At 46.1% G+C, this 13673-nt stretch overlaps 7 protein-coding genes across 7 annotated transcripts; 3 read left to right on the top strand and 4 right to left on the bottom strand.

The window, feature by feature from the left end:
• Nucleotides 1-1636: 1636 nt before the first annotated feature.
• On the top strand, nt 1637-3658 carry N7509_011501 (uncharacterized protein; the record flags this gene model as incomplete). Its single annotated transcript, XM_056636138.1, has 6 exons — nt 1637-1967; nt 2041-2320; nt 2374-2551; nt 2611-3219; nt 3275-3378; nt 3448-3658. The coding sequence occupies 6 exons, from the start codon at nt 1637-1639 to the stop codon at nt 3656-3658; spliced, it is 1713 nt and encodes a 570-aa protein (XP_056482168.1).
• Nucleotides 3659-4762: 1104 nt separating this feature from the next.
• On the top strand, nt 4763-5605 carry fgaDH (chanoclavine-I dehydrogenase easD; the record flags this gene model as incomplete). Its single annotated transcript, XM_056636137.1, has 1 exon — nt 4763-5605. One exon carries the CDS (start codon nt 4763-4765, stop codon nt 5603-5605), a length of 843 nt encoding a protein of 280 aa, XP_056482167.1.
• A 431-nt stretch (nt 5606-6036) lies between these two features.
• Nucleotides 6037-6528, top strand: N7509_011499 (uncharacterized protein; the record flags this gene model as incomplete). The annotated part of the gene is made up of 1 exon (XM_056636136.1): nt 6037-6528. The coding sequence occupies one exon, from the start codon at nt 6037-6039 to the stop codon at nt 6526-6528; it is 492 nt and encodes a 163-aa protein (XP_056482166.1).
• Nucleotides 6529-6958: 430 nt separating this feature from the next.
• Nucleotides 6959-7779, bottom strand: N7509_011498 (SDR family NAD(P)-dependent oxidoreductase; the record flags this gene model as incomplete). Its single annotated transcript, XM_056636135.1, has 2 exons — nt 6959-7154; nt 7208-7779. 2 exons carry the CDS (start codon nt 7777-7779, stop codon nt 6959-6961), a joined length of 768 nt encoding a protein of 255 aa, XP_056482165.1.
• Nucleotides 7780-8627: 848 nt separating this feature from the next.
• Nucleotides 8628-9023, bottom strand: N7509_011497 (uncharacterized protein; the record flags this gene model as incomplete). Its single annotated transcript, XM_056636134.1, has 1 exon — nt 8628-9023. The coding sequence occupies one exon, from the start codon at nt 9021-9023 to the stop codon at nt 8628-8630; it is 396 nt and encodes a 131-aa protein (XP_056482164.1).
• A 124-nt stretch (nt 9024-9147) lies between these two features.
• N7509_011496 (fungal specific transcription factor domain-containing protein) lies at nt 9148-10041 on the bottom strand (the record flags this gene model as incomplete). Its single annotated transcript, XM_056636133.1, has 3 exons — nt 9148-9226; nt 9276-9458; nt 9506-10041. 3 exons carry the CDS (start codon nt 10039-10041, stop codon nt 9148-9150), a joined length of 798 nt encoding a protein of 265 aa, XP_056482163.1.
• Nucleotides 10042-11695: 1654 nt separating this feature from the next.
• On the bottom strand, nt 11696-13335 carry N7509_011495 (flavin-containing monooxygenase; the record flags this gene model as incomplete). The annotated part of the gene is made up of 2 exons (XM_056636132.1): nt 11696-12795; nt 12843-13335. The coding sequence occupies 2 exons, from the start codon at nt 13333-13335 to the stop codon at nt 11696-11698; spliced, it is 1593 nt and encodes a 530-aa protein (XP_056482162.1).
• Between the last annotated feature and the right edge of the window lie 338 nt (nt 13336-13673).

Raw genomic sequence — 13673 nt, 5'->3', positions numbered from 1 at the left:
ATCGGATCGAGGTCTATTAGTTTTCACGAATGATCATAGCACTAAAGGTTAGTCCAAACTCTGTTGGAAGTTTCTGTATATTCCAGGCTTTGGTTAGAACTGAGAGCTAACTAGTTCTACCGACAGCCGGTCGGGTAGGTCTTCTTCAAAGGTATCACTTGAACGATTTCACAAGGCTGACCTAGATACATTTTTTCTAGTTCCGTAGCTTCGAGTCTATGTGGGGCACAGGAAACATTGCTACTTGTGAGATAGAAAGTGGGAGAGTGCCGCATAGCAGCATCTCGGGGATTCTCTTTTCCAAATGGAGTTTTACAAGGCGATGATGGACTATTCTACGTTTCTCATTTCATCACCGGCAAGGTTACAGTCCACGAGATCCGACTCGACAACTCGCTCCACCAAGTTGATGAAATCGAGCTCGGCATGCCGCTCGATAATTTGTCCATCGATGAAGAAGGCACCATATTTGTTCCAGGATTCCCTGATATCAGCGCAGTGTTCAAATCACTTGCTAATACTGGACTGGGAGGGATTCCTTCGACTATCTTTGCCATTAAGAAGGTTACAGCTGGCAGTCAGCGAAGATACCAGGTTACTAAGGTACTTGAAGATAAAGAGGGGAAAATTCTTCCATCCGCAACGACGGTGATACATGATATCCACACAGGCCGACTGTTTCTCGGTGGTGTTGCTTCCCCTTTCATGAGCGTTTGCCAACGGCGTTGATTAATGTTCGACCGCCGCTCAATTAATCAGAAAGATCTGTGTTCAACTATTTTACCATCGAAATGTGATTTATATTTTAGTATAATTAAGCCCAGTGCATATCTATATCTTTGAGTTGATTCCTGTGGGATGCGGAATTCACTACGATCAGCTTATGTCGCCATTTTCAAATCAATTTCATCCAAGAGCCATGCGACCAATAACTACGCCCCCTCGTCAATAATACACGTACCCTTTGCAGTTCACATCAGAAGTGGGAAATTGACGTAACTGAAAAATAGTTTTGGTTCTATTAAGGCTCTAGGAAGCCACATGGGGAAATTTCAATCAAATTTAGACAGCTGATGAATCGGAGTCAATTGTCGCCAGTCGGTTGACAGTGCCTTGGCAGCTCTTTTTTAATATCGAACTCCATTTTTAGGCGTTGGATTAGATGATAATTCACTGAGTCTGCTTGTTTTCGGAAGTGTTGATCTTGCTGTGCTCAGCTAGGTAAATTACGCTTTTGTGTGTGTGTGTTGTATCATATTGTACCTGCAGTTCGTCAAAACAATACCCAGGCTACTCGAACGATCACAGGCACTGTGGACATAGATATCCTGTATCTAACCCAAATCCAAGTCTATAAGTCTCGCCGAGGCCTGCCGCGGTCCCGTTACCGGTTGCCGACAGGTATTGCCGATGGTTTGGCTATCATGCCCACGCGGTTATTTCCGGCACCATTGAGCATAATAATACGTTTACAAGTATCATATTCAATTACAGTGAAAACAAACGTTGCTCACGTAAGGACTTTCCTCAAAAGTAAGAGGAGCTGTCCCTCTTCATTTTCTCTTTACTCTCAGTTTGTCCCACACAAGACATATCAAGGACAACGCCATATTTGACTCTTGTCTAAATCATCACCATGTCAATTCAATCACCTATCATAGAATCTCCACATACGGTAGATATCCCGATTAGCGATATCCCATCATGGGTGTTCACTGCGGAGACCAGCGCGGCCCGCATCATGCCCCGATACTTCGACGCGGAGAATCCTAAGCAATGCTACACTCTTGCTGACGCTGAAATATACGTCAAACGGATCGCCTGTGGTCTTCAGGCTTTGGGTTTGCAGCCAGATGACAAAGTGATGCTTTGTTCTCCCAATCACCTCTTTATTCCAGTTCTTCTGTGGGGCGTATTAGCTGCTCGATGCGTGTTTACCGCCGTATCGCCAACCGCATCTAAAAATGGTGAGCATTGGCTTCGCTTCGTTTTGCCCCTTCCTCTTAATCAACAGTTCCAAAGCTGAAATTTGATTACCAGAGCTTCAATACCAATTGAAAAGTTCAGATGCGAAGGTGCTACTGGTTCACCCTTCGAAAGCTGCATTGGCTCTGGAAGTTGCCCAAAGTGTGGGCCTGCCACCAGGTTCCATATTTCTCTTTATGAACCCGAATGAAAGGCTCGGCGAGGCAACTCGTGCATTGAAGCCCTGGATGGACTTTTGGATCTCCGTAGATAAGGCGAAAGTGTGGCAATGGCATCGGATCAGAAATATCGAAGAAGCTAAAAGGACCACTGCAATTATCAACTACTCCAGTGGGTATGTATGGTTCCGAACAAATGCCATTGGCATTGAACTGACTTGCAATGTAGGACAACCGGAACTCCAAAAGGAGTTGAGCTATCGCATTACAACGTAATTGCAAACAGCGTGCAAATTATCCACAAGAGATCACTTGTCGCAAATACAGCCCAAGGACGAGCGAGACGAGCTCGGATTGAAAGCTCAGGAGAACGTTGGATTGCTCCTTTACCCATGTATCATGCATTTGTGAGTGTCTGTCTGCAAATTTTTTTGGCGCTCCATATCGGCTTTGACTAACCAGCCAGGGGCAAATCTGGTACTGTATGAACGCAGCAAAGCTGGGTGCAAAGGTATTCATCATGGCCAAGTTCGATGTCACGGACTTTCTTCGATACCTAGACATCTATCGCATCACGTTCGCGACAATGGTTCCTGTGATCATCAACTCGCTTATCAAGTATCCCCATCCTGAATCCTTCAATCTGAAGGCTCTCGAGGGGGTTGTGTCGGGCTCTGCCCCTCTCAGTCCAGAGATAGCACAAAAGTTGAAAACGCTATATCTGAGTGAGTATGCTACCGTCAAGCAAGGAATGGGTCTCACCGAGACAACCTGCTCTCTCTTTCAATTTGCGCAGGATGATATAGACGATGGAAGGTCTATTGGTTGGCTAAATGCCAACTGTAAGGCTAAAATCGTGCCGGTAGACGGCGAAGACTACAAAGAAACCGCGCCCGCAGATGTAGCAGTGGGGGAAATATGGGTATCCGGCCCAAACATGATGAAATGTTACTATCGCAACCCCGGAGCAACGGTAGCTGCTGTAACCTACGAAGATGGCCAGGACTGGTTTAAGACTGGTGACATCGGCTATGCCGATCACCGCGGCAGATTCTATGTTGTGGATAGGATGAAGGTATGATGACAACGGGAGGCGTTTCTGTGGAAGTCTCACTCATTCCTTCTACTAGGAATTGCTGAAAGTCAAAGGCCTCCAAGTATCGCCTGCCGAGCTTGAGATTGCTTTGCTACAACATCCAGACGTAACCGATGCTGGTGTGGTTGGAGCAAAAATGTAAGCCTGCCATATAATGGGTTTGAGCCCTGTCCATTGTCTGTCCGTCTAAGATGCTGACCAGAGAAGAAACGGGGGAGAATACCCACGAGCTTTTGTGGTTCGAAAACAGGGTAAGATCAATGAACATGAGATCCAGGAGTTGATCAAGTCCCGTTTTGCCCCTCATAAATGGCTCACTGGAGGGGTGTTCTTCATTAATAAGATCCCCCGTACACCCAGTGGGAAGATAATGCGACGGTGTCTACCAAAGATCGATACAAAGGGGAGCAAGCTTTAGCGACCATATCAGAACCATGGAGTTCATGTGCACTCATTGTTTCCACAAACACTGTCCGAGTGTATATCCATCTTTCTATGACTACTCTATACAAGAATATGTAATATTATGGCGCATAACAAAGTTTTGCTTGATCCGCTTGAATTGGCGATGAAATTCCGTATACATGAAGACAGGTCAGCGTACGCAAAATTGCGTAAAGAGCTCTCTACCCATCCCTGGTTTTACTTGACTCCAGTGATGATGACATACGGAAGAATCTTGTGGGTATGCTGCATTGACGAGCCAAGGCTTGAACCACACGCTTAAGCAGATATCAAAAGCAGCGGATGACGACCCTCGGTCTGTGGGGCATCCACCATAGCCGAGCCCGGCTCATTACCGTACACTGGGGCCTCGGCTCAAGTTCCTATCGTGCAGCATGAGTTCTAATTATGTCAGTTCTGGTATATTGAGAGCCAACGTCTCGATGTGAACGGAATCGAACCTGCTTGGGTAATTACCGTCGCATTCAAGAAGGCCGCCTCGTCTTCCAGAACCCGGATTAGTACTCCTTTCTCGGCAGTCCGTGCGGTCCAGGCATGTTGGCCGGCAGGGCCGTTAAGGCCAGACTGGCCTTAGGCCTATCTAGTCTTAGCCACCCGAGTAGGCAAAGGGATTCCAGTGGCATCAATTGAACAAGTCTCCGCATCCAGAGTGCAATATTATCTACCATATTTGGTGACGTCCCAGAGGAAATCTGCTCATGTCCATGCACGTAGCATTTGAATCTAAATTATAATCGTCTAGCTTGGCTTTCACAAGGACTGGCTCTTGGTGTTATATCTCTTGCTATTTTCTACCATATGGCAAGTCCCACCTGGGCCGCTCTTGGGTTCCAAATCCCGGCTAATTCGGTTACTGCTTAGATACTCACAACGTTTCGGTAGTGAAAGACTATCGAAGGAATAAATGTACATGTCAAATTATCATCGTCTTTCGAATGACTTTTCTTATAAAATCAACCTTCCTGATGATCACAGTGCTGAAACAAACTTTTCATTATCCATATTCAAGAGAAATACATTCTCATTTAGTTTCACAGAGCGACCAATATATTCGAAAATGAATATGTCGTCAAAGGTGTTTGCTGTTACCGGAGGGGCATCGGGAATGGGCGCAGCAACATGCCGTCTTCTGGCCGAAAGAGGAGCCTATGCAATTTGTGTAGGTGATGTATCCCCAAAGGGATTCGAAGCCCTTCGAGCGTCGATTGCTGCCATCAATCCATCTGTCAAGCTCCGCTGCAAGATTTTAGACGTCGCGTCTTCCACCTCGGTAGATGAGTGGATCAGTGATATCATAAGTGTCTTCGGAGAGCTTCACGGAGTTGCGAACATTGCTGGACTGCCCCAAGCTATTGGTGAAAGAGGAGTACCGGCGATTCTCGAAGAAACTGATGAGGAATGGCGCCGTATCCTAAACGTCAACTTGGACGGCATATTCTACTGTACGAGGTCAGAAATCAAAGCAATGAAGAACCTTCCCTCTGCCAACAGAGCTATTGTGAATGTGTCGAGCATGGCTTCGTTGCAGCACAATCCCGATGTCTATGCGTATCGCACCTCAAAGGCCGCATGCGCTCATTTTACTACAAGCGCGGCAAAGGATACCACCAGTCTTGGCATCAGGATCAACTGTGTCTCACCTGGTTTGTTTGTCCTGCTCCTTAATAATATAATTGATGATCTCTCTCTGTTTCTGTGCTTACTTTCTACAGGAGTGACCGATACTCCTATGCTGGGTAGTTTCATTCGCAGCGCTGATCAAGTCCAAGAAGGATGGATCAAGAAGGGATGGAATCTTATGAGCGCTGAGGATGTGGCGCGTGTTGTTGTTTGGCTCCTCAGTGACGATTCCATCCCAGTTTTTGGCTCAAACATCAATGTTGGAGCAGGTCTCCCGTAAAGGAACAGATCCCCAAGAACCGGCGGTTCTTATCTATATTTCAGGTCTAAATCTCCTTTTCCCCCTTTTTTATATACCTTTTACGTCTCTTTGTTCTTTGCCGTTGTAGGCAAAGCTGTAGACACCGACAATATAGGAAATAGACCTATGTATTCTCTGAAGTCCCTTGCCCTCTCAAGGGCTAACAACAATAAGATTTGGTATTCTCTGTGTCAGACCCAGTTCTTGCCCAGTTCGATTTCGTAGCTTGGAAAACGAAGACTCTCTCCAAATTTCTCCCTCAGAAGTGACGTTGACTCGGTTTGACCGTTCCAGCTTAGTGAGGGCCCGCATACTCCGATTGCCATCCTGCCAGCCTTAAGGCACAAGGCTTAAATACCACCGTGGCGTCACGAATCGATCTACTGAAAAAATCAAGTCAACCCATCATAATGAAACTCAAGACAGAATCGGGCTCAATGGAACGCGACGCTGCGCTACATGGACTACGGGAGACCGTGCGATACGTTACCGGCCTGGATTCTGTTGGCAATAGCGTTATGTTGATGTCTCCCAGCCTAAATTTTCATGACCGAGGGGGCTACGCAATCGCGGCCGTCTACAGCTTGGAATCCATACCCGCCAACGTCGAGGATAATAGCGATCTACGACACTATATGACTTCTCAAGAACCCCCCAATGCCAGTGAACACAATTCACTTCCCTCCCAGCTTGTCATCCCAGGTGGTGCAAACTTTGTTCAGGGAGATTTTGGCCCCTCCTCATGCTCTGTATGGCACAGGACATTGTCGGTTGACTTTGTTACGGTGATACAGGGTGAGCTAGTCTTGGAAGTCGGGGATGATCTCTCGAATACCAGCCAGGTCACCTTGCAAGCAGGCGTAAGTTATGGTCCTCTGATCCTTCACTCTATACCGGATTAACGTCCTAAATTCAAATGTAGGACTCGGTTGTACAAAGGGGCACAATGCACAGATGGTCAAACCCATCCTCTCGTGCTCCAGCTCGTTTTGTGGCAACCTTGATTTCATCTGCTCCCCAGAAAGTGGAAGGTCGCGTAATAAAACCTGCCTGGCATTCTGGACGGTCTGCTAGCTCTCCAAGGGAATAAAGAGTCAGATATGATCAACTACCCTCTGACCACTTCAAGCAGAAGGTAGCTATACTCATGTTCATAATTTTTTTTATTTCACTGAACTCCTATATTTTATTCATGGCGTTCATCAATCTCCACTTATTGTATTCATCTTTCGAAGTAGTATCGAATGACCGAGCTTCGTATCATTCAGTAGAATGACACGTTGGAGAGACATATTTAAGATACATATGCACGTTTGTAGCAAGCTCCGGCATTCAAGCAAGTGACCCGCCATCGACTGCCCACACAGCTCCTGTGACGTAGGTGCTTTCTGGTCCTAACAAGAAAGCAATCACGCTACTGATTTCCGAGACATCGGCTGTACGTTGCATGGGACGGGATGCACTCGGCCGCTCAATTGCCCCAAAGGCCTCGGTAGCCTGAACGAGAAGCTCAGTATCCGTCGGACCCCTGTAGCCGTGGTAAGTAATTGAATTTCGGGATGTAACCTGATATTAACATACGGCAAAATTGAGTTTACACGGATTTCTCGGGGACCGCCTTCAATTGCTGCACTTTTCGTTAGGCCGATGACAGCGTGTTTGCTGGGAGGGTACATGGCGCCCTTGTTGTATCCGCGCGCCGAAGCCACACTTCCGACATTGACAATGCTAGACCCAGGCTCCAGAAGACCCGGGACCATCGATTCGGCCAGCAAATTAAATGTTCCACGAACGTTGACGTCCATCACAAAGTCATACTCTTCTGAAGAGACTTCCCAAAGCTCCCTGAGTCCGAAGCTCTTGCCGGTTATCCCGGCAATGTTTGCGACACCGTCAACTCGGCCAAATCGGCTCTTCGTCGATTTCATAAATTCCTTCACTGCTGCCCGATTGGTGATATCTAACGCGTGGATCATAACTCGTGACTTCTCGCTCTCAGTCAGGGAATCATATGCGCTGCGTAGGTTCTTCTCATGAATGTCGCAAATACCGACAGCTGCACCGCGTGAGAGAAGGATCTTGGCTGTTGATAGCCCTATTCCAGCTGCTGCACCTGTAAGACAGAAGACTTTGTTTGTCAAATTGGCGGTCATTTTCTCTTGGTCTAAAGTTTTGACTTTTCTTTTGTTTTAGACCTATATTGTCAGGAAAAACCTTGAAAGGTACCAGTGTTTTAATATTCAATTCTAGAATTTTGACAGAAATTGAGTATTAAGTGTAATATTTAATTTTCTATCCTGAATGCCGGAGTGATTGCCGCACACACGGCAGCCGATGTTCTCACGTTCTTTTATTTCAAGGCAATTGCTTTAGGGCATATTGACATACATGAGTGGTGGAGGCTGTTATACGTAAAAAATTATCACCCGGTAAGTAAGCTCGATATTCTCGCCCCGCTTATTTCGTCCAAAGCTGTTGCTGCTTATCATTAATCCGGCTATGTAAGCAACGAATTAGTTTTCCCTCGGCAGTGAAGTTGCCGAAAACCCCGTGCATCTCTTTAGATTTGAGAATATTATGACGTCAAACAAGCATGATATTCATTTGTTCGTAAAGATGGAATCTTTATTTTTTGAATTATGAAGTTTATAGACTTTCCGAAAGTATCAATGTGTCAAGCATTGGACTTTTTCATTGAGAAGAACAACATTCAATCTTTAGCCTTGACACCTGCGCAGCAGCCCAGGAGTAACTGCTTTTAGTAGATACATATAAATAGCACCCTATCGCTGCATACATCATCTGAATACTCACTACTCATATGTTGGCATGAATGAAAGCTTGGAAACACAGGATTGAGAAAATGCAGTAATCATACATTCGTTCGCACGGAGCCAAAATATATGAGTGATCATGCATGAAAATGCCCCAGAATCGCTATGATTCTTACGAGGGCGTACATTAGGAGTTAAAACCAATTAATAGAAATCAATTAATAGATTCATTTTTCGCCGAGAAAAACGAGATAGTCAAAGAAATCTTCACCTAATTTGCTATTGCTTTCTTCGTTCTGCTCCATAAGGCGTGGCAATGCATCTTCAATATCACTACAACCGTTCATATTGGAAGGGAACGAGACAGTTTCCCAATCTCCTTCATCCTGAATTCCATATAAATTCCCAGAGCCAGAAATCCCTAGTTGAGGACTATGTGCTACCTCTTCGCCCTGGTAAGGTATAAGCAGTGGGGAGGAGGTATCAACGCCATCACCCAGCGGAAATCGATTTTCAGCTATCAACCCATCTAAGTAGAGATAAAGCTCCACGTAGATTTGTGGATTTTTCTCAAATATGTCGGAGAAAGAGGCACCACTGTATCGCATCGCTATATCGACCATTTTGGACCTAAAGAAATTGAATGTTTTCCCTATAAGAACAGAAAGACGTTTCGTGTTGAAGCGATTACTGTTTAACTGATTAAGTCGCTTCAGAAGGCCGAAATTTTGTGCATTGCGATATCGATCAGCGGGCGTTGAAGAGAGGAGAACGTTCGTTCCCCATAGAATCAGAGGGAATACCGTACATGCCAGACTGGTTCAGCCTGTTAGTAGTAGCGCCGAAGTCCTGGATGGGATGGATTTTAAACTTACGCGCTTGCAGGAAGATATTTCACCATGTTAGCATCAGCGAGGTCCTTGAAACTTTCTGTCATGTCGGTAACCGCGTCACAGAGCTCTGCGTTATATGACTTTATTGTTGCTTGTAGAAATTCTGACAAATCGTAGTCTGCAATCAGACGGTTGGCGTGGTTGCATAGAGCCATTCGAGCTGACCTGTCACATCTTAGTACGCCTGAACCGAGGCTGGGGGGCTTACATACTGGTAGTACATTGAAAGCAAGGACGAGAAAAGTCGTGAAGAATAGTGAACATTGTACCCGTCGCCTCCAGTGTAGGTAGCAAATTCAAGATACCAGGCCGAAAGTTTTAGCTGAATATCCATCATTTCTTGAAACATGATGTGAGCTTGACGAAAATCGCCTTTCTTCGAGCTGGGTTGTTCAGGGTAGACCAAGGTGAGGAGGTCTGTTGCAACATGGGAGAAATCGCATTGCGCAAGGAAGATACTCGCAAGGGCCTTTTTTGTATCATAGCCGTAGGCCTCTGACTGACTCATTTCATCTTCAAAATCACACAAGGAGAGTTTTCTCTTCAGAAACGGGCAGTTGTCAATTTTAATTTGCACTGGCCGACGCATGCCTAAGGATATGACCCGGTCACGAGCGAAGCAGCACCACCATAGCTTTTTCATCGTCAAGATTCTCTGGTTAACAGAAGACTTGGAGGAGGTTGATCTGTCGCTGTGTCCGATATCCGCATACTTTATAGAAATGGAAAGCCAGGATGAGTTGCACATTGCGTCGGTATCTGAATTGTGAAAGCTTAGGAGCAATGCGGCTTGCGATTTGCATGTCAAATTGCATTCATTTCCATGGAAAAAAAGTAGCTAGATCCGATTAGCACCATGCCGCTTCGATAAATCGCTAAGTTTAGGACCAATAAACCACCTACCCTCGCTTTGCGATAAAGATTGTTCCGGAGAGCAAGAGGCGATGTAAATCCACACCCGTTTGCGGTATTACTTGGCAAGAACTAAAGACTGTCTCAGCAGATATCAACACATTGATTTTTGCGGCGTCCCTACTGGCGCTGCTGCAAATAGCATGGCACGAAAGAGGAGCAGAGAAAACTGCCCTTGGAACCTTTTTGGTCGGCGATACATATTCCAGAATTTTCCTTCGTCCATAAAAGGAAGACAGGGGTGAACAAAACGAAAATAATGATTGATTAAGCTTTCAATCATAGACTGACGCGGCAAGTGTAAGCAGCCTTCAGAGTCGAGATAAGAAACCTCGGACTCCTCAATAGACGCCAGTTGAGATGGGTCGAGGAACGAGTAAAAGGCGAATGGCAAATTTTTGACGTCAGGAGTACCTGTTCGCAATATTAGACACTCACTGTACTGGACGTAGTATCATGCTAGATGATACGATTTCAATTTTCAATACTGGGAGCAGGCATACAAGGTTCCACTTGAGCTTCGTTATATTCCGACTCACTCCCGTAGATGGCCCTGCTTCGCTTCTTGCCCTCTGTTGGGCGACGCTCTGATTTTGGGTTTGAGGCCCATTTGAGACACTCAACATTATCGAGGCGGCAGTTTGTGCAAGGAAAGCCGTGGACCATTGCATCACAGCGGACCTTGCGCCCGTGACAATATTCACAGGCTACTCTAGCCCGTCTGATGCGTGGCTTGTTGGCCGGACTAGGCGGAGTTTGAGGAGGCATTTGAAAGAGTGCTGACAACAAAGAGGATCGTGTCACATCTAGCTTCGCGATCATGGAACAAAACTGGGCATGAACGAGAGCCCGTGAGCTGGAATTGGAATCTTTTTGTCAATCAGGGCTCACATGAATCCAAGTACAATTGCATGCACATCTGCATGGTGTCTGCGCCTTTCAAATGTTGTGCGGATTGGGGACGAGTGCCGTGTTAGCCGGTAACGGTACTTTCTTATAGCCGCGGTCGGTTATGCTGGCCCTTCTGGCTTTTGATCGCCAGGCATATTAGATATTGTTGGACTCTGTACAACGGTCATGCCTTATATATATATATTTCAGGCCCGATGATATACACAGAGCATGTAATGTCACTCCAGTGGTACAATAATGTTTACCAGTGCTTACACGTACGCAAATGGTAGATATGAACAGAGGCCGCACTACTTTGGAAGCCAACGTAAGTGCTCCAGGTCATCGATAAAGACCAACATTATTGGTCATGAATACTGCGAATATCCTGAGCATTTCCAAAAAGACCTTTCTGGTCCAATCATTGTATTCCCACTATGATATATATTCGACTTCGAGATATGTGGTTTGCCCACCGGAACCTCCCAAACTTCTTGAATGCTTCTTCACCTCATAAATCAGAACCAACAAGGAGAGGTTAATCTTCGCTTGTTTATACACGAATGTGGACTCCGCAGCCTTCTGTATGACGCGAGTGTTCATTTCATGTCAAAATTCTCGTAACCGTTCGCTGCGACCTCTTCACAACGGCGACGGAATTCGATATTGTTGCCAAAGTAACGAATCACTCTTCTTTGGCTCTTCCCGGGGCGGTTTGAGTTATATCCCGTCATCCAGGAGTTGACTTTCGCAGAGAGGGGTGTTTTGGTGCAATCATAAACATGTTGGGTCCATTTCTCTTCACCCTCAGCGTTGGGGTTGACATAGGTGAGGTCATGCTTCTGTAGATATTTTATGAACGTCGAAACCCATTCAACGGCATATTCAATTACATGAGGAATATTTCCAGTCGCTTGGTGAGGGCCCAGAATATTGAACATATTTGGGAATCCCGGGACGGCGAAGCCAAGATAGGTTCTGGGGCCACGCTCCCAACATTTCTTGAGGCTCAGCCCTTCTTCTCCGAAGTATTCGATCTCCTCGTAAGATCCAGTAAGCGCATCAAATCCTGTTGCGTAGATCAGAACATCGAGTTCAAAATTTTCGGTTGTGGTTTTCACGCTGGTCTCTGTAATACGCTCAATGGGTGTGTCGTAAAGATCAACTAGCTTCACGTGTGGCTCATTGAAAAGCTCATAGTACCCATTTTCCAAGGGAACCCTTCGCGTTCCGAAGCCATGGCTCTTTGGAATAAGCTTTTTTGCAACATTCGGGTCGGATACCCGAGCCCGGATCTTCTTAGACATCCATTCACTGTAAAGATCGTTGGCTTCCTGGCTGGTAAAGGTATCTTTGAAGTTCCCAACCCATTTGACCAATCCTCTTTGATTGTATTGACCCTCCCATAAAGCCTCACGCTCCTCTCTTGACAACTTTAAAGCTTCACGAGGGTCTGGTTGATACATAAAGCCCATCGGGCTTGACTTGCAGGCTCTGATTATATCAGGATATCGCTCGCGAATCGATTCCATCTCTGCCTGATCGATGTTGCTATTTCGAAGCGGAGCCGTCCAATTTGCGGTTCGTTGAAACACTGTCAGTTTTTTTGCCGTCTTTGCAACTTCCTGGATGGTTTGGATGCCGGTTGCACCTGTACCGATGACGCCGACTCGCTTCCCAGTCAGGGAGACATGGCCATCTGGCCAACGAGAAGTATGATAGGCCGCCCTTGAAAATCAGCCACACCAGGAATATCTGGAAGAGTGGGTGTGGTAAGAGGACCTAGGCAATTGATCAGAAATTTCGACGTGTATGTCCTTTTGTTGGAGTCGGTTAAGGTCCATGACCGCGTCGCGCTATTGTAGCGAGCGGATTTCACTTCTGTTTCGAGCTGGAAGTTTGAGCGAATATCAAATCTATCCACAATGTAGTTGATATACTTCAATGTGTCTGCCTGCGCAGAGAAATGCTCTTTCCAATTCCATTCGTCGAGCAGCTCTTTCGAAAAGGTAAACATATAGGTGTAGCTTTCAGAGTCGAACCGGGCCCCTGGGTACTTGTTCCAGTACCAGACTCCTCCTACCTCGGGCGCACGTTCAATGACTTTGACTCGCAATCCGAGACGTTTCATGGATATCGCAGTGTAAATTCCTGCCAACCCTGCTCCGATAACCAAAACGTCAGCGTCCAGAGTGACCCTATCTTTTGGAATTGTGAGATCCTCAATCGATTCTCCCATGTTGGCAAGATGACAATGAAACGAAGATGACAGATCTCTAGTGGAATTTCAAGAATTGATGGCGCCTACTCAACGTGCGGGCTAGAAATTTCCTTTAAATATCATTTAGAACCGACCTTGATACTATCATTGTAAGTCTCACGGTGCTCGGGTGAGGGCTGTTCACTCTCGAAAACCTCTCGGCAACAGGCACCATGCCGCCTACCACTTGCTGAAGCTCGGTTAAAAATTCGAATCAAATGTGCGGTTTTCCACGGAATGCTGAGTTAAAGCTTGACCTGTCGGGTACATGATAGCCGACTCTATAACCGGAGGGTACCGAAGTTGAGATCTTACAG

The sequence above is a fragment of the Penicillium cosmopolitanum genome (assembly GCF_028827165.1).
Source record: "Penicillium cosmopolitanum strain IBT 29677 chromosome Unknown utg000011l:1.0-3548175.0:1.0-3550911.0, whole genome shotgun sequence".
Lineage (NCBI taxonomy): Eukaryota > Fungi > Ascomycota > Eurotiomycetes > Eurotiales > Aspergillaceae > Penicillium > Penicillium cosmopolitanum.
The sequence above is the reverse complement of the archived record's forward strand: the minus strand, read 5'-3'. Positions and strand labels throughout refer to the sequence as shown.